At 40.8% G+C, this 19,638-nt stretch overlaps 1 protein-coding gene across 5 annotated transcripts in view; it reads left to right on the plus strand.

The window, feature by feature from the left end:
• The window catches only part of BRMS1L (BRMS1 like transcriptional repressor), a 39,267-nt gene extending 25,494 nt beyond the window's left edge, over positions 1-13,773 (plus strand). For 2 of the 5 annotated variants that reach the window (XM_060175436.1, XM_060175437.1), the window contains exons 5-10: positions 921-1,017; positions 4,506-4,589; positions 5,410-5,474; positions 6,732-6,771; positions 10,177-10,324; positions 12,195-13,773. In XM_060175436.1, the coding sequence (XP_060031419.1) occupies positions 921-1,017; positions 4,506-4,589; positions 5,410-5,474; positions 6,732-6,771; positions 10,177-10,324; positions 12,195-12,312 (552 nt within the window). In that variant the 3' untranslated portion in view covers positions 12,313-13,773. Of the gene's footprint in view, positions 1-920; positions 1,018-4,505; positions 4,590-5,409; positions 5,475-6,731; positions 6,772-8,983; positions 9,674-10,176; positions 10,325-12,194 lie in introns of those variants that run through there. The other 3 variants (XM_007530247.3, XM_060175439.1, XM_060175438.1) reach the window with 3 other exon arrangements.
• Positions 13,774-19,638: the final 5,865 nt, after the last annotated feature.

Here is a 19,638-nt window from a genome sequence, read left to right on the forward strand (position 1 = left end):
AGGGATGGAGACCCAGCTATTGTTCTGATGAGAAAATGTGATCCATTTCAGTCTGTACTTCATAGGAGAAGTTCTTCGTTGTGATGACAGGTAGGACCAGCTTACATTTAAAAGAAGCCGTGGAGCTTACCAGATTTATTTATTTTTTTCTTACTGAGTGGGTACCTAGTACATGTGATTTTACTGCTCCTTGACAGACCTTTTATTTCCATTCAAATAGACAGACAGACAGGCAGACAGAATCACAGTCCCAGAGCTTGCCCTTGCCACATGGCACTTCCATGTGGTGCTGGTCTTCACACCTGGACCATGTGCATGCCAGAGCACAGACCCTATCTAGTGAGCTGCCCTTCTCACAGTACCTATCTGTCTGCCTAATTTTTTTTTTAATTATTTGTGAGAGAGAACCAGAGCATCACTCTGGCACTGATAGTGCCAGGGATTAAACTCGGAACCTCATACTTGAGGTTTTCAGTGATCTTCCACTACCTAGGCTGTACTGTGTGATTTTAATTTTATTTATTCATTCAATTATTATTTTACCAGAGCACTGCTCAACTCTGGCTTTGGTGGTGCTGGGTGTTGATCCTGGAACTTCAGAGTCTCAGGCATGAGAGCCATCTGCATAGCCACTATTGCTACCTCCCCAGCCTTCTTGTGATTTTTCATAAAGCAAATATTTACCACTTATCACATATACAATTAGATGCTTTTAATTTAATTTCATGCATTTAAATGTGCATTTAGAGTGTAATTTTCTAGGTTTATGGCTTTCATATATTTGAATCTTCATCTTAAAATATCTTAAGTTCAAATAAGAAATAAAAGAACCAGATACTAAGGTCATTTAAGTTAGTGATCTTAGTTAAGTTGGGCTGATTCTTTTCTTTCTACTTATGTGCCACCTTTTTTTTTTTAAGAGTGAAAAACTTTTGCTGTATGATACAGTTCAGAGTGAACTGGAGGAGAAGATAAGAAGGCTTGAAGAGGATAGGCACAGCATTGATATCACCTCAGGTAATAGGACTGATGCTTCAGTGATGCTGTATTTGTGTTTTACTGTAGTATCTGGGAATGGCTCAGTCTTCTAACACACGTGTCATGTGAATTAAGTATCCAAACTAGAAGAGAAGCGGTGATTTTTTATTATTGTTTTGAGTTGAACTCCAGCTTTAGAAAGACAGAAAACAGACAGATCTTGAGAGACAAAATAGAAGTGTGAAAGGAGCTATAAGAATAGTGTAGTTGGGAGTCGGGTGGTAGCAGCGGGTTAAACGCATGTACTGCAAAGCGCAAGGACCTGCATAAGGATCCCGGTTCTAGCTCCCGGCTCCCCACCTGCAGGGGAATCGCTTCACAAGCGGTGAAGCAGGGTTTGCAGGTGTCTATCTTTCTCTCCCCCTCTGTCTTTCTCTCCTCTCTCCATTTCTCTCTGTCCTATCCAACAACAACGACATCAGTAATAACTACAACAATAAAACAGCAAGGACAACAAAAGGGAATAAATAATAAAAATAAATATTTAAAAAAAACCCAATTTATTAAAAAAAAGAATAGTGTAGTTTTGGATGTGAGGGCGATCTGGCTGCGACATCTGTCACCCCATTGATCGCCAAGGTTGATTCGGCTGATCTGGCTGACTAGGCGGGTGTCCCCTTCCTCCCTCACTGCTCCATGTGCGTCCCTCCCGAAGCTGCGCGCTATGTCAAAGAGGACGGCCTTCCCCGAATAGAGACGGACCGGTCTTCTGTGGAGGGTATACGTGTAGCTGCGCTCCCCTGCTAGAACCTCCAAACAAGCTCTCAAGAATTGTGTAGTTTTGGGACAGGGTGGTGGCGTACCTAGTTGAGCTGTTATGTTAGAATGAGCAACGACCGGGGTTCAAGCCCCTGTTCTCCACATGCAGGAGGGAAAGCTTTGCCAGTGGTAAAGCGGTGTTGCAGGTGTTTCTCTCCCTTTCTATCACCTCCCTTCCCTCTCTATTCTGGCTCTCTTTATCCAATAAATAAATAAGTACATTAAAAACATAATAGTATAACTTTAGAAAAAATATAATTTTGCATATTATAAATATTAGCTTAAGAATGCTACTATAAAAATACTAGTGGAAGACACTTGTAGTATATTATCACCTCCCTTCCCTCTCTATTCTGGCTCTCTTTATCCAATAAATAAATAAGTACATTAAAAACATAATAGTATAACTTTAGAAAAAATATAATTTTACATATTGTAAATATTAGCTTAAGAATGCTACTATAAAAATACTAGTGGAAGACACTTGTAGTATATGATCTTCCCTCTGACTTTTGAAAGATTGTCTGCTGCAGCAAAACAAAGGACTCTGGGGGAGGAAAAGATGGGAAGGGCTTGAAGAGGTTGTTGGCGTCTTGCTGCAAAATGATAAAAAGAGACCTAAGTTGGGTGTGGGAATGTTTTGCAGTATGGAAAGATGGGAAATTGTGTCCATATGTCAATGACTATACTGTTAACAACTACCCTCCCACCCCCCACAATAGGATGATTCAGGGAAAAAATAAAAAGAAAGACTGTCACAGAGAAGGAGTAAAAACCATTCTCTCTGGTATCATAGAAAGAAAACATAATGGGTAAAAGTTACATGGAGGTAGTTTTTTTTTTTTTTTGTCTCAGAGGAAAATCCATTATGAAACTGACTTTTTCAGAAATTTTGTGAGAATGTTTTTCTCTTTTTATTATTGTCTTTATTTATTGGATAGAGACAGCCAGAAATTGAGAGAGTAGGGATAGAGAGGCAGAGAGAGAGACACATGCAGCCCTGCTTCACCACTTGCAAAGCTTTCCCCCTACAGGTGGGGACCGGGGGCTCAAACCTGGGTCCTTGAGCACTGTAACTTGTGCGCTTAACCAGGTGCGCCACCACTTGGCCCCGTGAGAATGTTTTTCTATGTTGTGTTGAAAATGTACTGGGTTATCTTACATACATAGCTCTTGCATATGTAACTATTACACTTGGACATTTTATTTCTCTGAAGGCGTAAGTGGGGTAAGACACGCACCCCAACACTATCACCTCTTAGTTGGGTGACCATTGAGTAACAGTAACTTTAGGTTTTATTTATTTTTTAAATAATTTTTATTGGGGGAATTAATGTTTACAGTCGACAGTTAGTACAATTATTTGTACATGCATAACACCTCTCAGTTTTCCACTTAACACTACAGCCTCCACTGGGTCCTCTGCCATCATGCTCCAGAACCCAAACTCTCCCCGCCACCCACCCCAGGGTCTTTTACTTTAGTGCAGTGCACCAACTTTATTTCAAGTTCTGCCTAGTGTTTTCGCTTCTGATCTTGTTTTTCAACTTCTGCAGTTCCATTTGGTGAGCCTTACAGGAGTCCTCTCTTCCCATGGCAGTCTTTTTGTTGGTAAAACAGACTAGGGAGTTGGGCGGTGGCGCAGTGGGTTAAGCGCAGGTGGTGCAAAGCGCAAGGAACGGTTTAAGGATCCCAGTTCGAGCTCCTGACTCCCCATCTGCAGGAGAGTCGCTTCACAAGTGGTGAAGCAGGTCTGCAGGTGTCTGTCTTTCTCTCCCCCTCTCTGTCTTCCTCTCTCTCCATTTCTCTCTGTCCTATCCCAACAACAACAACATCAATAATCACAATAATGTTAAACAAGGGCAACAAAAGGGAAAATAAATAAATATAAAGAAAAATTAAAAAAAAAAACCAACCAAAAACAGACGGGAGGTGGTGCCACAACTGCCAGACTGCCAGACTGCCAGACTGTTACCAGCAGCTCGGAGTAGATAAGGGCTTAAACCCCAGGAGTCTCCTTTGGGCTCCTCGCTGTCCGCGTGTTTGCACTCACCAGTTTTTTTATGTGGTGGGTTCCCAAAGTCATTCTAGTCCTGTCTTGTTTTGGTCTCAGGTGGTCTCCTTTGATATTCCTAGTTGACCGGGAGAGGAGAGGAGTGGAGAGAAACGCAGCTGCTGCTACTCTCTTTATTTGTTTTTAAATAATATGGGTTTACTGAGAGAGCGAGCGAGCTGGAACATCGGAGCATCACACTGGCATGTGAGATGTCAGGGGTTGAGCTTGGAATCTTGTGCTTGAGAGTCCAATGCTTTTACCTGCTACACCAGCTCCTAGGCCTTATTTTACGCTTTCTTTCTTTTATCATTATTATTATGTTTTATTTTAGACTTTCTTTTATTATTAATTATTATTATTTTTAGGCTTTCTTGATTGGTCTCCTGTCCATAATGAAATAATAAGAAAACCTACCTTGGAGGTAACTTTGAGGATTAGATCAGACAACACATTTCAAAAAGTGTCTGCCATATGTTTATCAGTTATTGATCATTAGTTATCAAGTTAATCTTTAATAAAGGCAGAGGACAATTACAAATATGTAGTCAGTCATATGTATATATGCATAGTTATTGGTGAAATTTTGCAAGCCTTTTTTTTCTCCTTTGAATTTCTAGAAAGCAGCTAACGCTTAATTTTAATTTCTTCCCAGAACTGTGGAATGATGAGCTTCAGTCAAGAAAGAAAAGGAAGGATCCTTTCAGTCCTGACAAAAAGAAGCCAGTCGTTGTTTCCGATATCCTTTTCCAATTTAACCTTTCTGTAATGCCTGGCTGTTGACTTTGTACCGTGTTTACTTTTGTTAACTTTTGCTTGTACACATCGACTTTATTCGCACAATGCTTTAACCAGCAAAACATGACTTATGAAGTTAATCAAAGGCAGAAGGATATCATTTAAATTAAGCAGGAGACTGGAGGGAAATTTGGTTGAGATCTCAACTTTGAAAATTCATATCATATAAATTTTTTATTGCTACCAGTGTTATCTTTTGGGGTTCTGTGCCTGCACAATGAATTTACTGATCCCGTCAGCCACTTTTTTCTTCAATTTCTTTTTTTTTTCATTCTTTTATTTGACAGGACAGAGAAAAATTGAAAGGGGAAGGAGATATAGAAAGAGAGAGATGAAGAGATACACCGGCATCACTGCTTTACCACTCGTGAAGCTTTCCCTTTGCATATAGGGACTTGGGGCTTGAACCCAGGCCCTTGCACATGGTAACATGCACACTCAACCAGTGCACCACCACCCAGCCCCTTTAGCATTTTTAGTGTTGTTGATATTGGAATGCCTTTAAATGAAGTTACATCCATTCAGTCTTCTTAGCATTCCTCATGGTACACATCTCTCTCTGTCACCCACCACAAAGTAGTGTTTATATTGGCTATAGCCTCTGAAGTACTGAAGTAAATTACACTGGTCCTAAGGTTTTTGACGGATAATTTGAAGTCATAATTCAACATGCCAAAAGATTACATCTAGAAATCATTCTCTGAAACCACCCACCCAAAAAGTGTGAAAATCTTAACTTAAATTGACCTTGACTGTTTAACGTCCATATATAGTGTATATGCTACAGGATCTTGATATTCTTGAAGACTGGACAACAATTAGGAAGGTAATAAAGAGCAGTGGACTACAAGCAAATTTTCATAGTCTACTTTTTAAGCTTCTATGGCTTTTTGCAAATACATCAGCAAATATAGTCATTGTAAATTTATTTTGCAGTATTTATCTCTAAAGTGATTAATACTGATACAAATACTAGTGGATTGCAGGACTTTACTTAATTTTTTAAGAAATATTTTTATTTATTATTGGCTAGAGACAGAGAGAAATTGTGAGCAGAGGGGGAGAAAGAAGGAGAGAGACACACCTGCAGCCCTGCTTCACCACTTGTGAAGCTTTCCTTCTGCAGGTGGGGACCAGGGGCTTGAACCTGGGTCCTTGCACATAGTAACACGTGTGCTCAACCAGGTATGCTCCCACTTGGCCCCTTATTTAATTTTAAATTTTTTTGTTTATTATTATTATTATTATTTTACCAGACCACTGCTCAGCTCTTGCTTGTGGTGGCACTGGGGATTGAACTTGGGACTTCAGAGCCTCAGGCACAAGACTTTTGCATAACCATTATGCTACCTCCCTATCCCTGTAATACTATTTTAAGAGATTTGTCAGTAGCTTGATTATATTTTTTCCTGTAGTTAATAATTCATGCAAAAGTACAGAAAAGCATTTATTTATTTAGGTGTACAAAAAAAAATTTTCATGCCTAATCATTAGCTCAGTTCTTTTCTTTTTCTTTATTTTTTTCCTTTATTAGGGGATTGATGTTTTACATTTGACAGTGAATACAATAGTTTGCACATGCATAACATTTCTCAGTTTTCTACATAACAATACAACCCCCACTAGGTCCTCTGTCATCCTTTTCCAGGACCTGAACTGTCCCCACCCACCCACCCCAGAGACTTTTACTTTGGTGCTATATTAGCTCAGTTCTCACGAGGCATTCAGTGAGTATTTGTGGAAAGAAAAGGGTTATGCAAATCCTTATTATGTCTTATAGCCTGTCATTAATTATTAAGGAATCAGGCTTATTTAATATACTTGTTTTTTCTTATTAATTTTTTTTCCATTTTTAGAAACAGCTTAGTTCAGAACTAGAGATTATTTTTGCCCCAACAATACTTGTAGCAGAAATTGTTGCTCTTGTATACTCCTTGTGGTCTAAGATGTTAACAGTTCACTAGAGCAGTTGAAAACTTGTTTTACTGTGTTAGGAAGCTTATTGGCAGTGCTACATACCAAAATATGGCACCAAGATACTCTTTCAGTCTGTCAACTCAGACTTCTTTTTCTTATTATTAAGGCGATGGCTACGTTGGGTCCACACAGAGTGAAAACAGAACGTAAGTCATTTACTCTGAGTTCAGAAACTTTTTCTATGATGTTCCTCTCTCTCTTTTAAGATTTATTTATTTTAAAATATTTTATTTATTTTAGTGAGAGGAAGATACAGAGAAAGACTGAGAGACAGAGACCAGAGCACTGGTCAACTCTGGCTTATGGTGGTACTGGGGATTGTACCTGAGACCTCAGAGCCTTGGGCATGAGAGTCTTTTGTAGAACCATTATGCTGTCTCCCCAGCCCAAGATTTATTTGTATTTACTGATTTACTGATTTACCATCGTTTCACAGTACTATATGGTTAGGAGTATAGTTTCACATCTCTACAAGAGTGTTGTCCTCCCAGCACACTCACCACCAGTTCTAGTGTCATCAAACTTGCAAAATGACCTCTCTCCCTAATCTCTTTCTCCCTCTCTCTCTCTCTCTCTCTCTCTCTCTCTCTCTCTCTCTCTCTCTCTTCCCTCTCTCTCTCTCTCTCTCTTCCCCTCCATCCATCACCATCATTTTACAGTCTGATAATTTGTTTGTTTGCTTTGGTTGCTTATAGTCCACATTGGTTAATTGTCTTTCACTTTCTGACGTCTTTCCCTTTACATAGTCACCCCAAGTCCCATCCATGTTGTGGCAAATGGCACTGTTTCTCTTTGTAATAGCTGAGGAGTATTCAGTGAGTATATGTGACCTGGACATTATTATCCACTCATCTGTCAATGGGCTTTTATACTGCTTCCAGGTTTTGACTATGGTTAGTAGAGTAGCTTTGAAATAAGGTGCACAGAGCCTTTCAAATTAGTGTTTTCATGTTCTTTATATAGTTGCCTAGGAGTGACGTTGTTGACTTGTTACAGACTTTACATTTTTACTTCAATAGGGAATTTGAGGAGACTTTTAAAATCAGGGCTGCCAACTCTTCTGCATCTAAATTGCACCCTCAGTCTGTGGTCTCATCAATGACACTACAAGTGAAATTACAAGGTCTTCTTTTTTTTTTTTTTTTCCACCAAGGCTATTGGTGGAAATAAATATATAAATTTATTTATTGGACACAAGCAGAGCAAAGTTGAGAGGGAGTGGGGAGATAAGAAGAGAGACACCTGCAGCACTGTTTTGCCGCTCGTGAAGCTTTACCCCTGCAGGTGGAGACCAGGGGCTCAAACCGAACCTGTGTACTCTTAGCAGTGTTCCAGGCTGCAGGCATCTTCATTTCCTTCTTTTCAACTTTTCATTTTCCTACAAGACTTTATTTTCTAACTAGCGGTGGTGGGAGAATCAGAGCATCACTCCGGCGTATGTAGTGCCAGAGACCAAACTTGGGACTTTGTACCTGCAAGTCCTGGATTGAGACACCTCCCCAGCACCAGAACCTTTTTTTTTTTTTTTTCTCTTTTGAAAGAGAGAGACAGAGAGAGCGAGCAGAGCAGTGAAGCTTCCTTCCTTCAATGCAGTAATGGAGCCAAACTCAAACCTGGCTTGTCACATGGCCAAGCAGGGCATTATCCAAGTGAGCTGTTTCATTGGTGCACACCACATCTCTTTAGTTACCATTTTTCATCCTTAGCAGTTTTCTTGTGTGGTGGTGCTCAGAAACCAACTGTTTCTTGAATGAGTGACTACTTGATGCCCTCTACAGACTAGGCATTATTTGACACCCTGGGAACAGAATGGTGTAAGAGATGGATCTCCTGACGCCTCTTCAGGGTTAGCAGAAGAACGTATATGTAAATGGATATTTAAGATGTCGACAGATTGAAGTAACTGCTATGAAGGAAATACAATATTGTGATGTAGAAAGGCTGGTTGGGTAAAATATTTCTGAGGTGGTGACATTTGAATGGTGAAGAGGTGCTTACTTTATGATATATTTTTGACATAAAGAACTTTTTTTCTGGGGGCCAGGCTGTGGTGCACCTGGGTGAGTTCACGTGTTACAATGTGCAAAGACCCAGGTTCAAGCCCCTGGTCCCCACCTGTAGGGCAAAAGCTTCATGAGTGGTGAAGCAGGGGCTGCATATGTCTCTCTGTTTCTCTCCCTCTCTATCTTCTCTCACCTCTCAATTTCTCTTTCTCTATCCAGTAATAAACAGATTTATATACACATATATAATACATAAAATGTAAAATTATATATATAAATATATATATTTGTATTTATATTTAAAAATATATTTTAAAAAGAATATTTTTCCCCTCCACATGAATTTATGACAAAGTCTTTTAAAATGAAAATTCTGGGACCAGACAGTGGCACATCCAGTTAAGGACATGCACAAGGATCCAGGTTTGAGCCACCACCCTTTACCTGCAGAGGAATGCTTCATGTGAAGTACATCTGCAGGTGTCTCTCTCTCCTCTGTCCTCCTCTCCCTTCTCAGTTTCTTTCTGTCCTATTAAGTCTGTCCTATTAAGTATAATAGAAGGGGGGGGTAGGTGTGCAGGGGCATAGGGCATGGCTGCTGGGAGCAGTGGACTCACAGTGCTGGCACCAAGACCCAGCAATAAACCTAGTGGCAATAAAAACAGAAAGAAAGAAAGAAAGAAAGAAAGAAAGAAAGAAAGAAAGAAAGAAAGAAAGAAAGAAAGAAGGAAAGAAAGAAAGGAAGGAAGAAAAGGAAGAGGGTTTTGAAGTTTAGTTGTTGAGGTGGTTTTCCCTCTATCTCTTTGTCTGTCTGTCTGTAAAAGTCGACCCTGGTGATGATGGAGAAAAAAAAAATGATAGATTTCCTTTTAAGAATCAAAGACCAGGGTAACTCTTGAAATAATGTATTAAATTCTGCTTCTTTGGAAGTGTCAGACATCTATAGAGAAAAATGTTAGCAAGTATACTTTTCATTGGACATAAGAGCAATTGTTATTTTGAATCTGACTAAAAAAAATTGGCAGTAGGAATTATTTAGTTTTTTTTTTTTAATTTATTTCTTTATTGGGGAATTAATGTTTTACATTCAACAGTAAATACAATAGTTTGTACATGCATAACATTCCCCAGTTTCCCATTTAACAATACAACCCCCACTATGTCATTTATCATCCTTCATGGACCTGTATTCTCCCCACCCACCCACCCACCCACTCTGGAGTCTTTTACTTTGGTGCGATATGCCAATTCCATTTCAGGTTCTACTTGTGTTTTCGTTTCTGATCTCGTTTTTCAACTTCTGTCTGAGAGTGAGATCATCCCATATTCATCCTTATGTTTCTGATATTTAGTTTAGTTTTTTTTTTCGTAGTTATATTAAACTCTTGGTGAAGTATACAAAAATTAAGAAACTAAATTCTATTATTTTTATTAGATTTTGCTTTTGTTTTCTAAGAGAGATCTGTACTGTTTTCTTTTTTTCCTACATGTATGTATGGTTTGGTGTCCATTTGTCTGTTGTGCACTTTTGTTCTGACAGTATAACAGTCTTTGAACTGATCCCTTTAGCCCCCGTGAAACTGGAGAAACATCTGCACAGTGCCAGATCCGAAGAGGGAAGATTATATTATGATGGTGAATGGTATATACGTGGACAAACGATATGTATTGATAAAAAAGATGAATGTCCAACAAGGTAAAAAGCCTTCAGCATTTCAGCATTGCTGTATATTGAAGTTTATATCATGTTAGTATTTGCTGTCTTCATAACTCAAGATTAAAAATTGCCTGTAAAGAATCATCATAGAGTTAGTTTCTCTAATTATATATTCTTCTAAGTTTCATCTGGTTATGTAATCCTTGGGAAATATTAGTGAGAAGGGGCTGGGTGGTGGCACACCTGGTTGAGCTCACGTTACCATGCATAAGACTTGAACCCATGTTCAAGTCCCAGTCCCCATCTACAGGGAGGAAGCTTTGTGAATGTGGAGCAATGCTGCAGGTGTGTCTGCTTCTCTCTCCTTTTCTTTTCTTTTCTTTTCTTTTCTTTTCTTTTCTTTTCTTTTCTTTTTTCTTTTCTTTTCTTTTCTTTTCCCCTCCCCTTCCTTCCTTCCTTCCTTCCTTCCTTCCTTCCTTCCTTCCTTCCTTCCTTCCTTCCTTCCTTCTCTCCTTCCTTCCTTCTTCTTCCTTCTTCCCTTCCTTTTTATTGCTATCAGAGTTATTGCTGGGACTCTGTGCCAGCACTATAAATCTGTCACTCCCGACAGCCCTTCCACCCCCCCCCCTTTATTTGATAGGATAGAGAGAAATTAAGAGGGATGGGAGAGATTGAGAGGATGAGAGAAAGACACCTGCAGACCTGCTTCACCGATGCAGGTGGGGAGCAGGCGCTTGAACCCAGGTCCGTGCTCGGGCCCTTGTGCATAGTACTATGTGTGCTTAACTGGGTATCTTTCCCTTTCATTTTGATTTTTCTCTGTCTCTATCCAATGAATAAATAAATAAATATATATATATCTTTAAAGTATTAGTGTTGGGGTGGGGGGGATAGCATAAAAAGACTTCATGCATGAGGCTCTGAGGTCTCAGACTTACTCCCATTACCACCATAAATCAGGACTGAGCAGTGGTCTGGTAAAAATAACTAACTAAATTTTGGTGTTAATTACTGCTTTCACTCCTTCAGTAGGCTTGAATTTAATTCTCAGAGTAGTAACCTTAAACAATAACAGAGTACCTCTTTATAGATGTCAATGGTAAAGCATTTTTGATTAGTATAGAATAATAGTTTGTCAAATACATTGGTTTTAATTGGATTGTAATTTTATATTTTTATTTCATTATTTTATTTTATTTTCATTTTATGGTGGTGCCAAGAACTATACCTGGGGTCTCAGAGCCTTAGGCATGAAAAGCCTTGCTCTCATCTTAAACTACGAGGATAAAAGGAACAGTATGCATAATGACTCTCCTCATCTAAACACATGGGGATAATTTTTTTTAAAAGATTAAAACATTTTTTAATCTTTATTGATTTATTGGATAGAGACAGCCTGAAATCAAGAGGGAAGGGGGCAAGAGACAGAGGAACACCTGCAGGCCTGTTTCACCACTCGCAAAGCTTTCCCCATGCGGGGATGGTGGGGGCACTGGGGGCTTGAACCTAGGTCAACATGTGTGCTCAACCAGCTGCACTACCACCTGGCCCCAGGAATAATTTCTAAGTTACATATGATACTGCTGGCTGATAATATATAAGTACAGTTTTAGCTCTACTCTTTTTTTTTTTTTTTCCTTAGGCAGTAAGGTCAAAATGAGATCTATTTAATAGATACAATAGAAAGTAAAGGGTTCCAAGTCTGTCGAGAGAAAGGAGAGTAAATATTGCTGAGTATGGTATCTTTGATAGCATACCCTGCTGACAGTGCAGTAAGTAACACGTTCCTACGTGTACCCTTGCAGTCCAGCTATTGTGGTTTCATAGTTACACCTCTTGAGTGGAGGATGTATATTGTAATTCAGTTGTTCACCCATGTTTGTTTTTTTGTTTTGTTTTTCCTTTTCAGTGCCATAATTACAACAATTAACCATGATGAAGTTTGGCTTAAGAGGCCTGATGGAAGCAAGTCTAAGCTTTACATTTCACAACTACAGAAAGGGAAATACTCCATTAAACATTCATAATCTTGATTTAAGTGTTATCTAAACCTACCTTATTAGTGTTACCAAGTGTGATGTGCCATGGAGTTAAAAATGTATTTGATAACTGAATGCTCTCATTGAATCATGAGAAACTGTATTTGTAGGTAATACTCTAAGTAGATCTCACTGACATGCTGTTAAGAGAGATGGTAAAAATTTAATCAGGATTATGCATTTATTTGCCTTTTAGGTCCAATGACCTAAGAATATATGGTAGGGGTTTCTTATATACTTTTTTGTTTTTTAAAAACGTGATGCAAATCCATTTTATCCTTAGTGAACTATGTTGTTCAATAAATGCATTATCTGCTTTTTTTATCCTGTCTTTGTCACTCATCATATATTTGTAAATAAGCCTGATACAATGTTTCTTACACATGATTTGTACTACTAGTCCATTGTTGCTAAATCAGAATTGAAATTTCACCATATCTATGTGAGTGTATATAAAGGCATCAGCTTATTCTGAACTGATGGCCTTATTTTACAATCTTGTTTTAACCAAAATTAAGCTATTGAGTCTGAAAGCTAAAAGGAGCACTTTTGTAGACTAGCTGCTTTCCTTTTTCTCTTCCATGATTATATCGTGGTGACTGATTTTTTTTACACAAATTATGCGCAATGTTAATTAGCAAAATCAGTGTCAAGTAGTAACATATTTTTACTTTATTTCTTATGGATCTTTAGAGGACAGGTATTTATTCCTGGCATTTATGATGCTGTAAGTGAATGGTGACAGTAACTGACAGTATTTGTGGTACTTGCTGTACATGTCCGACCTTGGGAAACAGATTTTTAGTAAGCATTTTCCAGATGTCAAACTAGATTCTTACCCTAATTTCCAGGACAAAATGTACAGGAATAATTTCCTTGAATCTATATACTATCTCCAAATTAGTGTTTTTAATCCTGGTGTTTCTTCATTTTAAGGCTACTTGGTGCAATTCAGTAAGTCTTGGCCCCTCTTCCCCAGCCCTATTCAGAATTAACTATGAAAACCTCAGGAACCATACAAAGAATTGAAGCCCTTGAAACGGCAACCCAGTTGGCTATGGTCTGTATTAGGGTACAACCAAATCAAGTATTCCTGGTGGTCTTGTGCACTTTAACTTCTGTTATGAGGAGACTTCAGAGGGTGACATCCATGGCAGGACTATCTGCCTTATTCTGTTTGTTTTCTCAATATTTTCACCTCTGCAAACATCTTCCTGTGCAGATCACTCACTACTCCTTAGTTGCCAAATGTTAAAATGTTTGACTTCTGAAATTCATTATCAGCAAAGTACATACTTTGTTCTGTTTCTGATTAGCTTTAGCGAATGTACATAATGTCATAACCTGATAGTATCTGACAGTACCTATGTATACAATGTTTCATAAACATTTTTAATAAGATTTGTATTTTTAAATTTAGTATATAATAAAGAGATGTGTTTGAGTGTCCGTTCTAGTGTCTGGAACTACTGCTGTGTATGCTCTTTTACTCTTCCCAACCTGTACAATTCCAAGAAGGATGTGAACAATTAACACTAATATGTATGGAGTGCTTGACAAATGTCTCTTATTTCCTTAGACCGCAATTCATTATTAGGATACGTTTGGGTATTATTTAAAACAGCCAGGTTATACTTAATTAAAATTATGCATGCTTGTTATACTTGGAATAAAAATGTACTGTAAAAGTTCTCAAATTTGAAATAGAAAGTTTTAATTAAAAATTATCAGTGATTTAATAATGATTAACAAGATTGTAAGATAACGGGGGTGCAGTTCCATATAGCTCCCATCACCAGAGTTCCCTGTCCTATCTCCTCCATGGGAAAGTTCCCTTTTCTTTATCCCTCTGGGAGTATGGACCAAAACTCTTCATGGTGTGCAGAAAGTGGAAGGTCCTGGCTTCTGTAATTGCTTGTCTGTTGGACACAGATGTTGACAGGTCAATTCATACCCCCAACCTGTTTCTGTTTTTCCCTAGTGGAGTAGGGCTCTGCAGAGTTGAGACTTCGGGACACATTGGTGAGGTGTTCTACCCAGGGAAGTCAGAATGGAATCATGGTAGCATCTGTACTTTAGTGGCTGAAAGGCAGTAAGATATAAAACAAACGGTTCAAAAAACAGGAACCCAAAGATAGGAATAGAGCAGATGAAATTAGGGGTCTTCAGATGGGAAGAAGCTAGGAAGTCTATTTCAGCTGAATTCAAGGGGCCCTTCCTAGCTGTGACCATGGACTGCGAGCTCAGACTGACAGGGACTCGGGTTACACAGACTCCTGTGCAAAATGTGAATATATATGGGCCTATACTAAGCATTCATGTTTAGTCCATGTCTTCCTACTGTTCTTCATTAAGAGAAGAATCTACTCATCGATAATTATCAACGAACAGTAATGACATGCTCTCCCCATACTTCCACTTTTCTCATTGTTCATATTGGTAGACTGGCTACGGAGTGTTTTGCTTTGCAACCTTCCTCATGTAACAATTGTTCTAACATATTTTTACTCAGAAGTCAAACAACACTGAGCGAAGCCCAAATAGCTTGTTGATAATTATTTAGGAACAACAGGATTTTGACTATTATTTGAGATTTTGCTTTACGGTAAGCCCTTTACGGAGTCAGGCGGTAGCACAGTGGGTTAAACACACATGGCACAAAGCGTAAAGACCAGCATAAGGATCCTGTGTCAAGCCCACGGATCCCCACCTGCAGGGGAGTCACTTCACAGGCGGTAAAGCAGGTCTGCAGGTGTCTGTCTTTCTCTCCCCTTCTCTATCTCCCCTCCTCTCTCCATTTCTCTGTCCTATCCAACAACATTGACAGCAATAACAGCAACAATAATAACCACAACAGTGATAAGACAAGGACAACAGAAAGGGGAAAAAAAAAGGCCTCCAGGAGTAGTGGATTTGTAGTGCAAGCATCGAGCCCCAGCAATAACCCTGGAGGCAAAAAAATTTTTTTAATTAATTTTTAAGATGAGTATAGGTTGAATAAAAATACTGATTAGGATTCACTGTGTGGTCTCTTGCCAATTAGAAATATATATGGCTTTGAGGTTTGCTTTTTTTTTTTTGGCCTCCAGGCTTATTGCTGGGGCTCGGTGCCTGCACCATGAATCTACTGCTCCTGGAGGCTATTTTTTTCTTCCCTTTTGCTTCCCTTGTTTTTTTATTGTTGTTGTGGTTATTATCATTGTTGTCATTGATAATGTCGTTGTTGGACAGGACAGAGAGAAATAGAGGAGGGGAGACAGGGGGAGAGAAAGACAGACACCTGCAGACCTATATCCCCTGTGAAGCGACTCCCCTGCAGGTGGAGAGCTGGGGGCCTGAACCAGGATCCTTACTCCTGGTCCTTGCACTTTGTGCCACGTGGGCTTAACCCACTGCGCTACCGCTGGACCCCTGAGGTTGTTTTTTTTTTTTTTTTGCACCAAGGCATTTTTATAAGCTAAGCTACTGAGGATATATCTGTATATCTATCTATACATACATACATAGATCTAGATACATATTTACAATTTATTGGCTAGAAACAAATAGGGAGGGGGAGGTAGAGGGAGAGACACCTACAGCTTGTGAATCTCACCCCTGCGAGTGGGGACTTGCATCTGGGTCCTAGGGCATAGTAATGTGTGCATTTAACCCAGGATTCCACCTTCTGGCCCCTATTTATTTTAAGCCAGCACTGCTCTGCTCTGATTTGTGGTGGTGCCAGGGATTGGATTTCTGTCCTTGGAGCCTCAGGCGTTACAGTGTTTTTACCTACAACAACAACAAAAATGTAAAAAGGATGGCCACCAGGAGCAGTAGATTCACAGTGCAGGCACCCAGTGATAGCCCTGGAGGCAAAAAAAAAATTTTTTTAATATTTATTTTCCCTTTTGTCCTGTTTTTCATTGTTGTAGTTATTATTGTTGTTATTGATGTCGTCGTTGTTAGATAGGACAGAGAGAAATGGAGAGAGGAGGGGAAGACAGAGAGGGGGAGAGAAAGATAGACACCTGCAGACTTGCTTCACCACCTGTGAAGCGACTCCCCTGCAGGTGGGGGCCCGGAGGCTCCAACCGGGATCCTTAAGCCCGTCCTCGAGTTTCGCGCCATGTGCGCTTAACCCGCTGCGCTACAGCCCGACCCCCAGCCGTGTAAACTTTTAATAGCTGAAGATGAAGGAATCTAAAATAGCTAAGAAAACAACAAAAGAAAAACAACACACAGAGAAAAGCTACAAAGGAGTTAGAGAACAGGCATATTCCTTGTACAACTCCCAGCTCCCCATCCAAACATAGAGCATTCACAGCTGAAATGTTAACGTAAGTAATCACCCTGAGCTTATATGGAAATTAAAACATTTATTAATGAGAAAGGAGCTAGAGTCAGGGAATCACTGGCCTATGAGATGTAGAGGATCAGATAGGGTTGCCTGCTCAACTCCCTACCACCACACCACCTCCCGGGTAACTACATAGAAAATATCTGTGGGGGTCGGGCAGTAGCTCAGCGGGTTAACCGCACATGGCACGAAGCACAAGGACCAGCGTGAGGATCCCGGTTCAAGCCCCCGGCTCCCCACCTGCAGGGGAGTCGCTTCACAGGCGGTGAAGCAGGTCTGCAGGTGTCTGTCTTTCTCTCCCCCTCTCTGTCTTCCCTTCTCTATTTCTCGTTGTCCTATCCAACAAGAATAACAATAAAAACCACAACAACGGTAAAACAACAAGGGCAACAAAAGGGGGAAAAGACAGCCTCCAAGAGCAGTGGATTCGTGGTGCAGGCACCACAAATAACCCTAGAGGAAAAAACAAAAAAGAAAAGAAAATATTTGTGAACATTCTCAGACCTTCAAAATAACCTAGTAAGTGTACCAAATAACACGAAAGTCAAAGAAACTTACATTTAGTAAGAGCAGGAGTGACAGGGAGTGGGGCAGTGGCACACTCAGTTGAGTGCATACATTACCAAACTCTAGGACCTAGGTTCAAGGCCCTGCTCCCCACCTGCAGCGGGGGTGGGGAAGGAAGCCTCAAGAAAGAGTGCTACAGGCCTCTCTCTCCCTTCCCCCTCTCAATTTCTGTCTGTCCTAAGAAAAGAAAGAAACAAAGCAAGCAAGCAAGCAAAGCAAGTGAGCAAGCAAGCTGCTCGCAGTAATCAAGTCAGTGGATTCCTATTATAGGCACGAACTTCAGGGACAGCCTGGTCACAAAAAACAAAAACAAACAAACAATAAAACAGTTCTCAGAGTAAGAGCTTGTTGTACTATGCTGCGTCAAGCTCTCCAACTGCTGCTGCAAAACAGTGAGGGCAAGTTTCAATTTTCGACTTGTCTTACGAGTTCAAATATGTGACTCCCCCGGCTCCCCCCACCTCCCTGTTTCTGAGGCTTCATTGTGGCTTTGTATGATTCCCCCCCTCTTGGTGGACATTTATCCTTCCTTAAAAAAAACATCTGTGGGAGTCGGGCGGTGGCGCAGCGGGTTAAGCGCAGGTGGCACAAAGCACAAGGACCGGCATAAGGAACCCGGTTCGAACCCCGGCTCCCCACCTGCAGGGGAGTCGCTTCACAGGCGGTGAAGCAGGTCTACAGGTGTCTATCTTTCTCTCCCCCTCTCTGTCTTCCCCTCCTCTCTCCATTTCTCTCTGTCCTATCCAACAACGACAACAACAATAATAACTACAATAATAAAACAACAAGGGCAACAAAAGGGAATAAATAAAATTAAAAAATTAAAAAAAAAATCTGTTAGGGGGCGGGCGGTAGCACACTAGGTTAAGTGCGCCTGGACGTGCAAAGCACAAGGATTGGCGTAAGGACCCCAGTTCGAGCCCCCGGCTCCCCTCCTGCAGCAGGGTCGCTTCACAGGCGGTCAAGCAGGTCTGCAGGTGTCTGTCTTTCTTTTCTTTTTCTAATATTATTTATTTATTTATTCCCTTTTTGCTGCCCTTGTTGTTTTATTGTTGTAGTTATTATTATTGTCTAGCTTCGTTGTTGGATAGGACAGAGAGAAATGGAGAGAGGAGGAGAGAAAGAGAGACACCTGCAAATCGGCTTCACCGCCTCTCCTCAGGTGGGGAGCCGGTGGCTTGAACCCGGATCCTCACGCCGGTCCTTGTCCTTTGCGCCACGTGCGCTTAACCCATCGCTCTACCACCCGACTCCCAGGTGTCTGTCTTTCTCTCCCTCTCTCGGTCTTCCCCTCCTCTGGAGATTTCTCTCTGCCCTATCCAACAACAGCAATAACAACAACAAAATAGAAAAAAATGGCTGCCAGGAGCAGTGGCTCTGTAGTGCTCGCAGCAAGCTCCACGGATAACCCTGGAGACAAGAACAAAATATCTTTTTTTATATATATTTATTTAATTTATTTATTCCCTTTTGTTGCCCTTGTTGTTTTACTGTTGTAGTTATTATTGCTGTTGTCGTTGTTGGATAGGACAGAGAGAAATGGAGAGAGGAGGGGAAGACAGAGAGGGGGAGAGAAAGACAGACACCTGCAGACCTGCTTCACCACCTGTGAAGTGACTCCCCTGCAGGTGGGGAGCCGGGGTTCGAACCGGGATCCTTATGCCGATCCTTGTGCTTTGCGCCACCTGTGCTTAACCCGCTGCGCTACAGCCCGACTGCCCCAAATACCTTTTTAAGATAGAAGGGGAGGAGGGAGGAGAGAGAAGCAGAGACCCTGCGCTGCGCTGTGAGGTTACTCCCAGGCCCTGGCTGCGGCGAACCGGGTCCTCTATGGGGTGCGCACAAAGGCTAAGTGTGCACTCTAGAGGTGAGTTACCTTTCAGCCCCCCTCGGATTTCTTTTGTTTACTGAAAACAAAGTACTGAAGCAAGTCTTTCGTAAAAGTAAGTGGCTTAAAGCGAATTTGAAGAGTTTCAGCCCTGCCTTTCAGGTGCTACAGGAAGTGCGCTTGTTAGCTCAGGTGAAGTTGATAGAGGCAGTTCTTCCCCTGGTCACGGTGGCCAAGGGACTTGCCCTTTACATCAAAGGCCCAGAAACCTGAACTTTTAAAAAATATTTATTTATTTATTTCCTTTTGTTGCCCTTGTTGTTTTATTGTTGTAGTTATGATTGTTGTTGTTGTTGATATCGTCGTTGGATAGGACAGAGAGAAATGGAGAGAGGAGGGGAAGACAGAGAGGGGGAGAGAAAGACAGACACCTGCAGACCTGCTTCACGGCCTGTGAAGCGACTCCCCTGCAGGTGGGGAGCCGGGGCTCGAACCCGCATCCTTTCGCGGGTCCTTGCGCTGCGCTACTGCGTGACTCCGGAAACCTGAACTTTTTATGTCCTGTTATGGGTGACTTGTC

Source organism: Erinaceus europaeus, chromosome 16 (assembly GCF_950295315.1).
Source record: "Erinaceus europaeus chromosome 16, mEriEur2.1, whole genome shotgun sequence".
NCBI lineage: Eukaryota > Metazoa > Chordata > Mammalia > Eulipotyphla > Erinaceidae > Erinaceus > Erinaceus europaeus.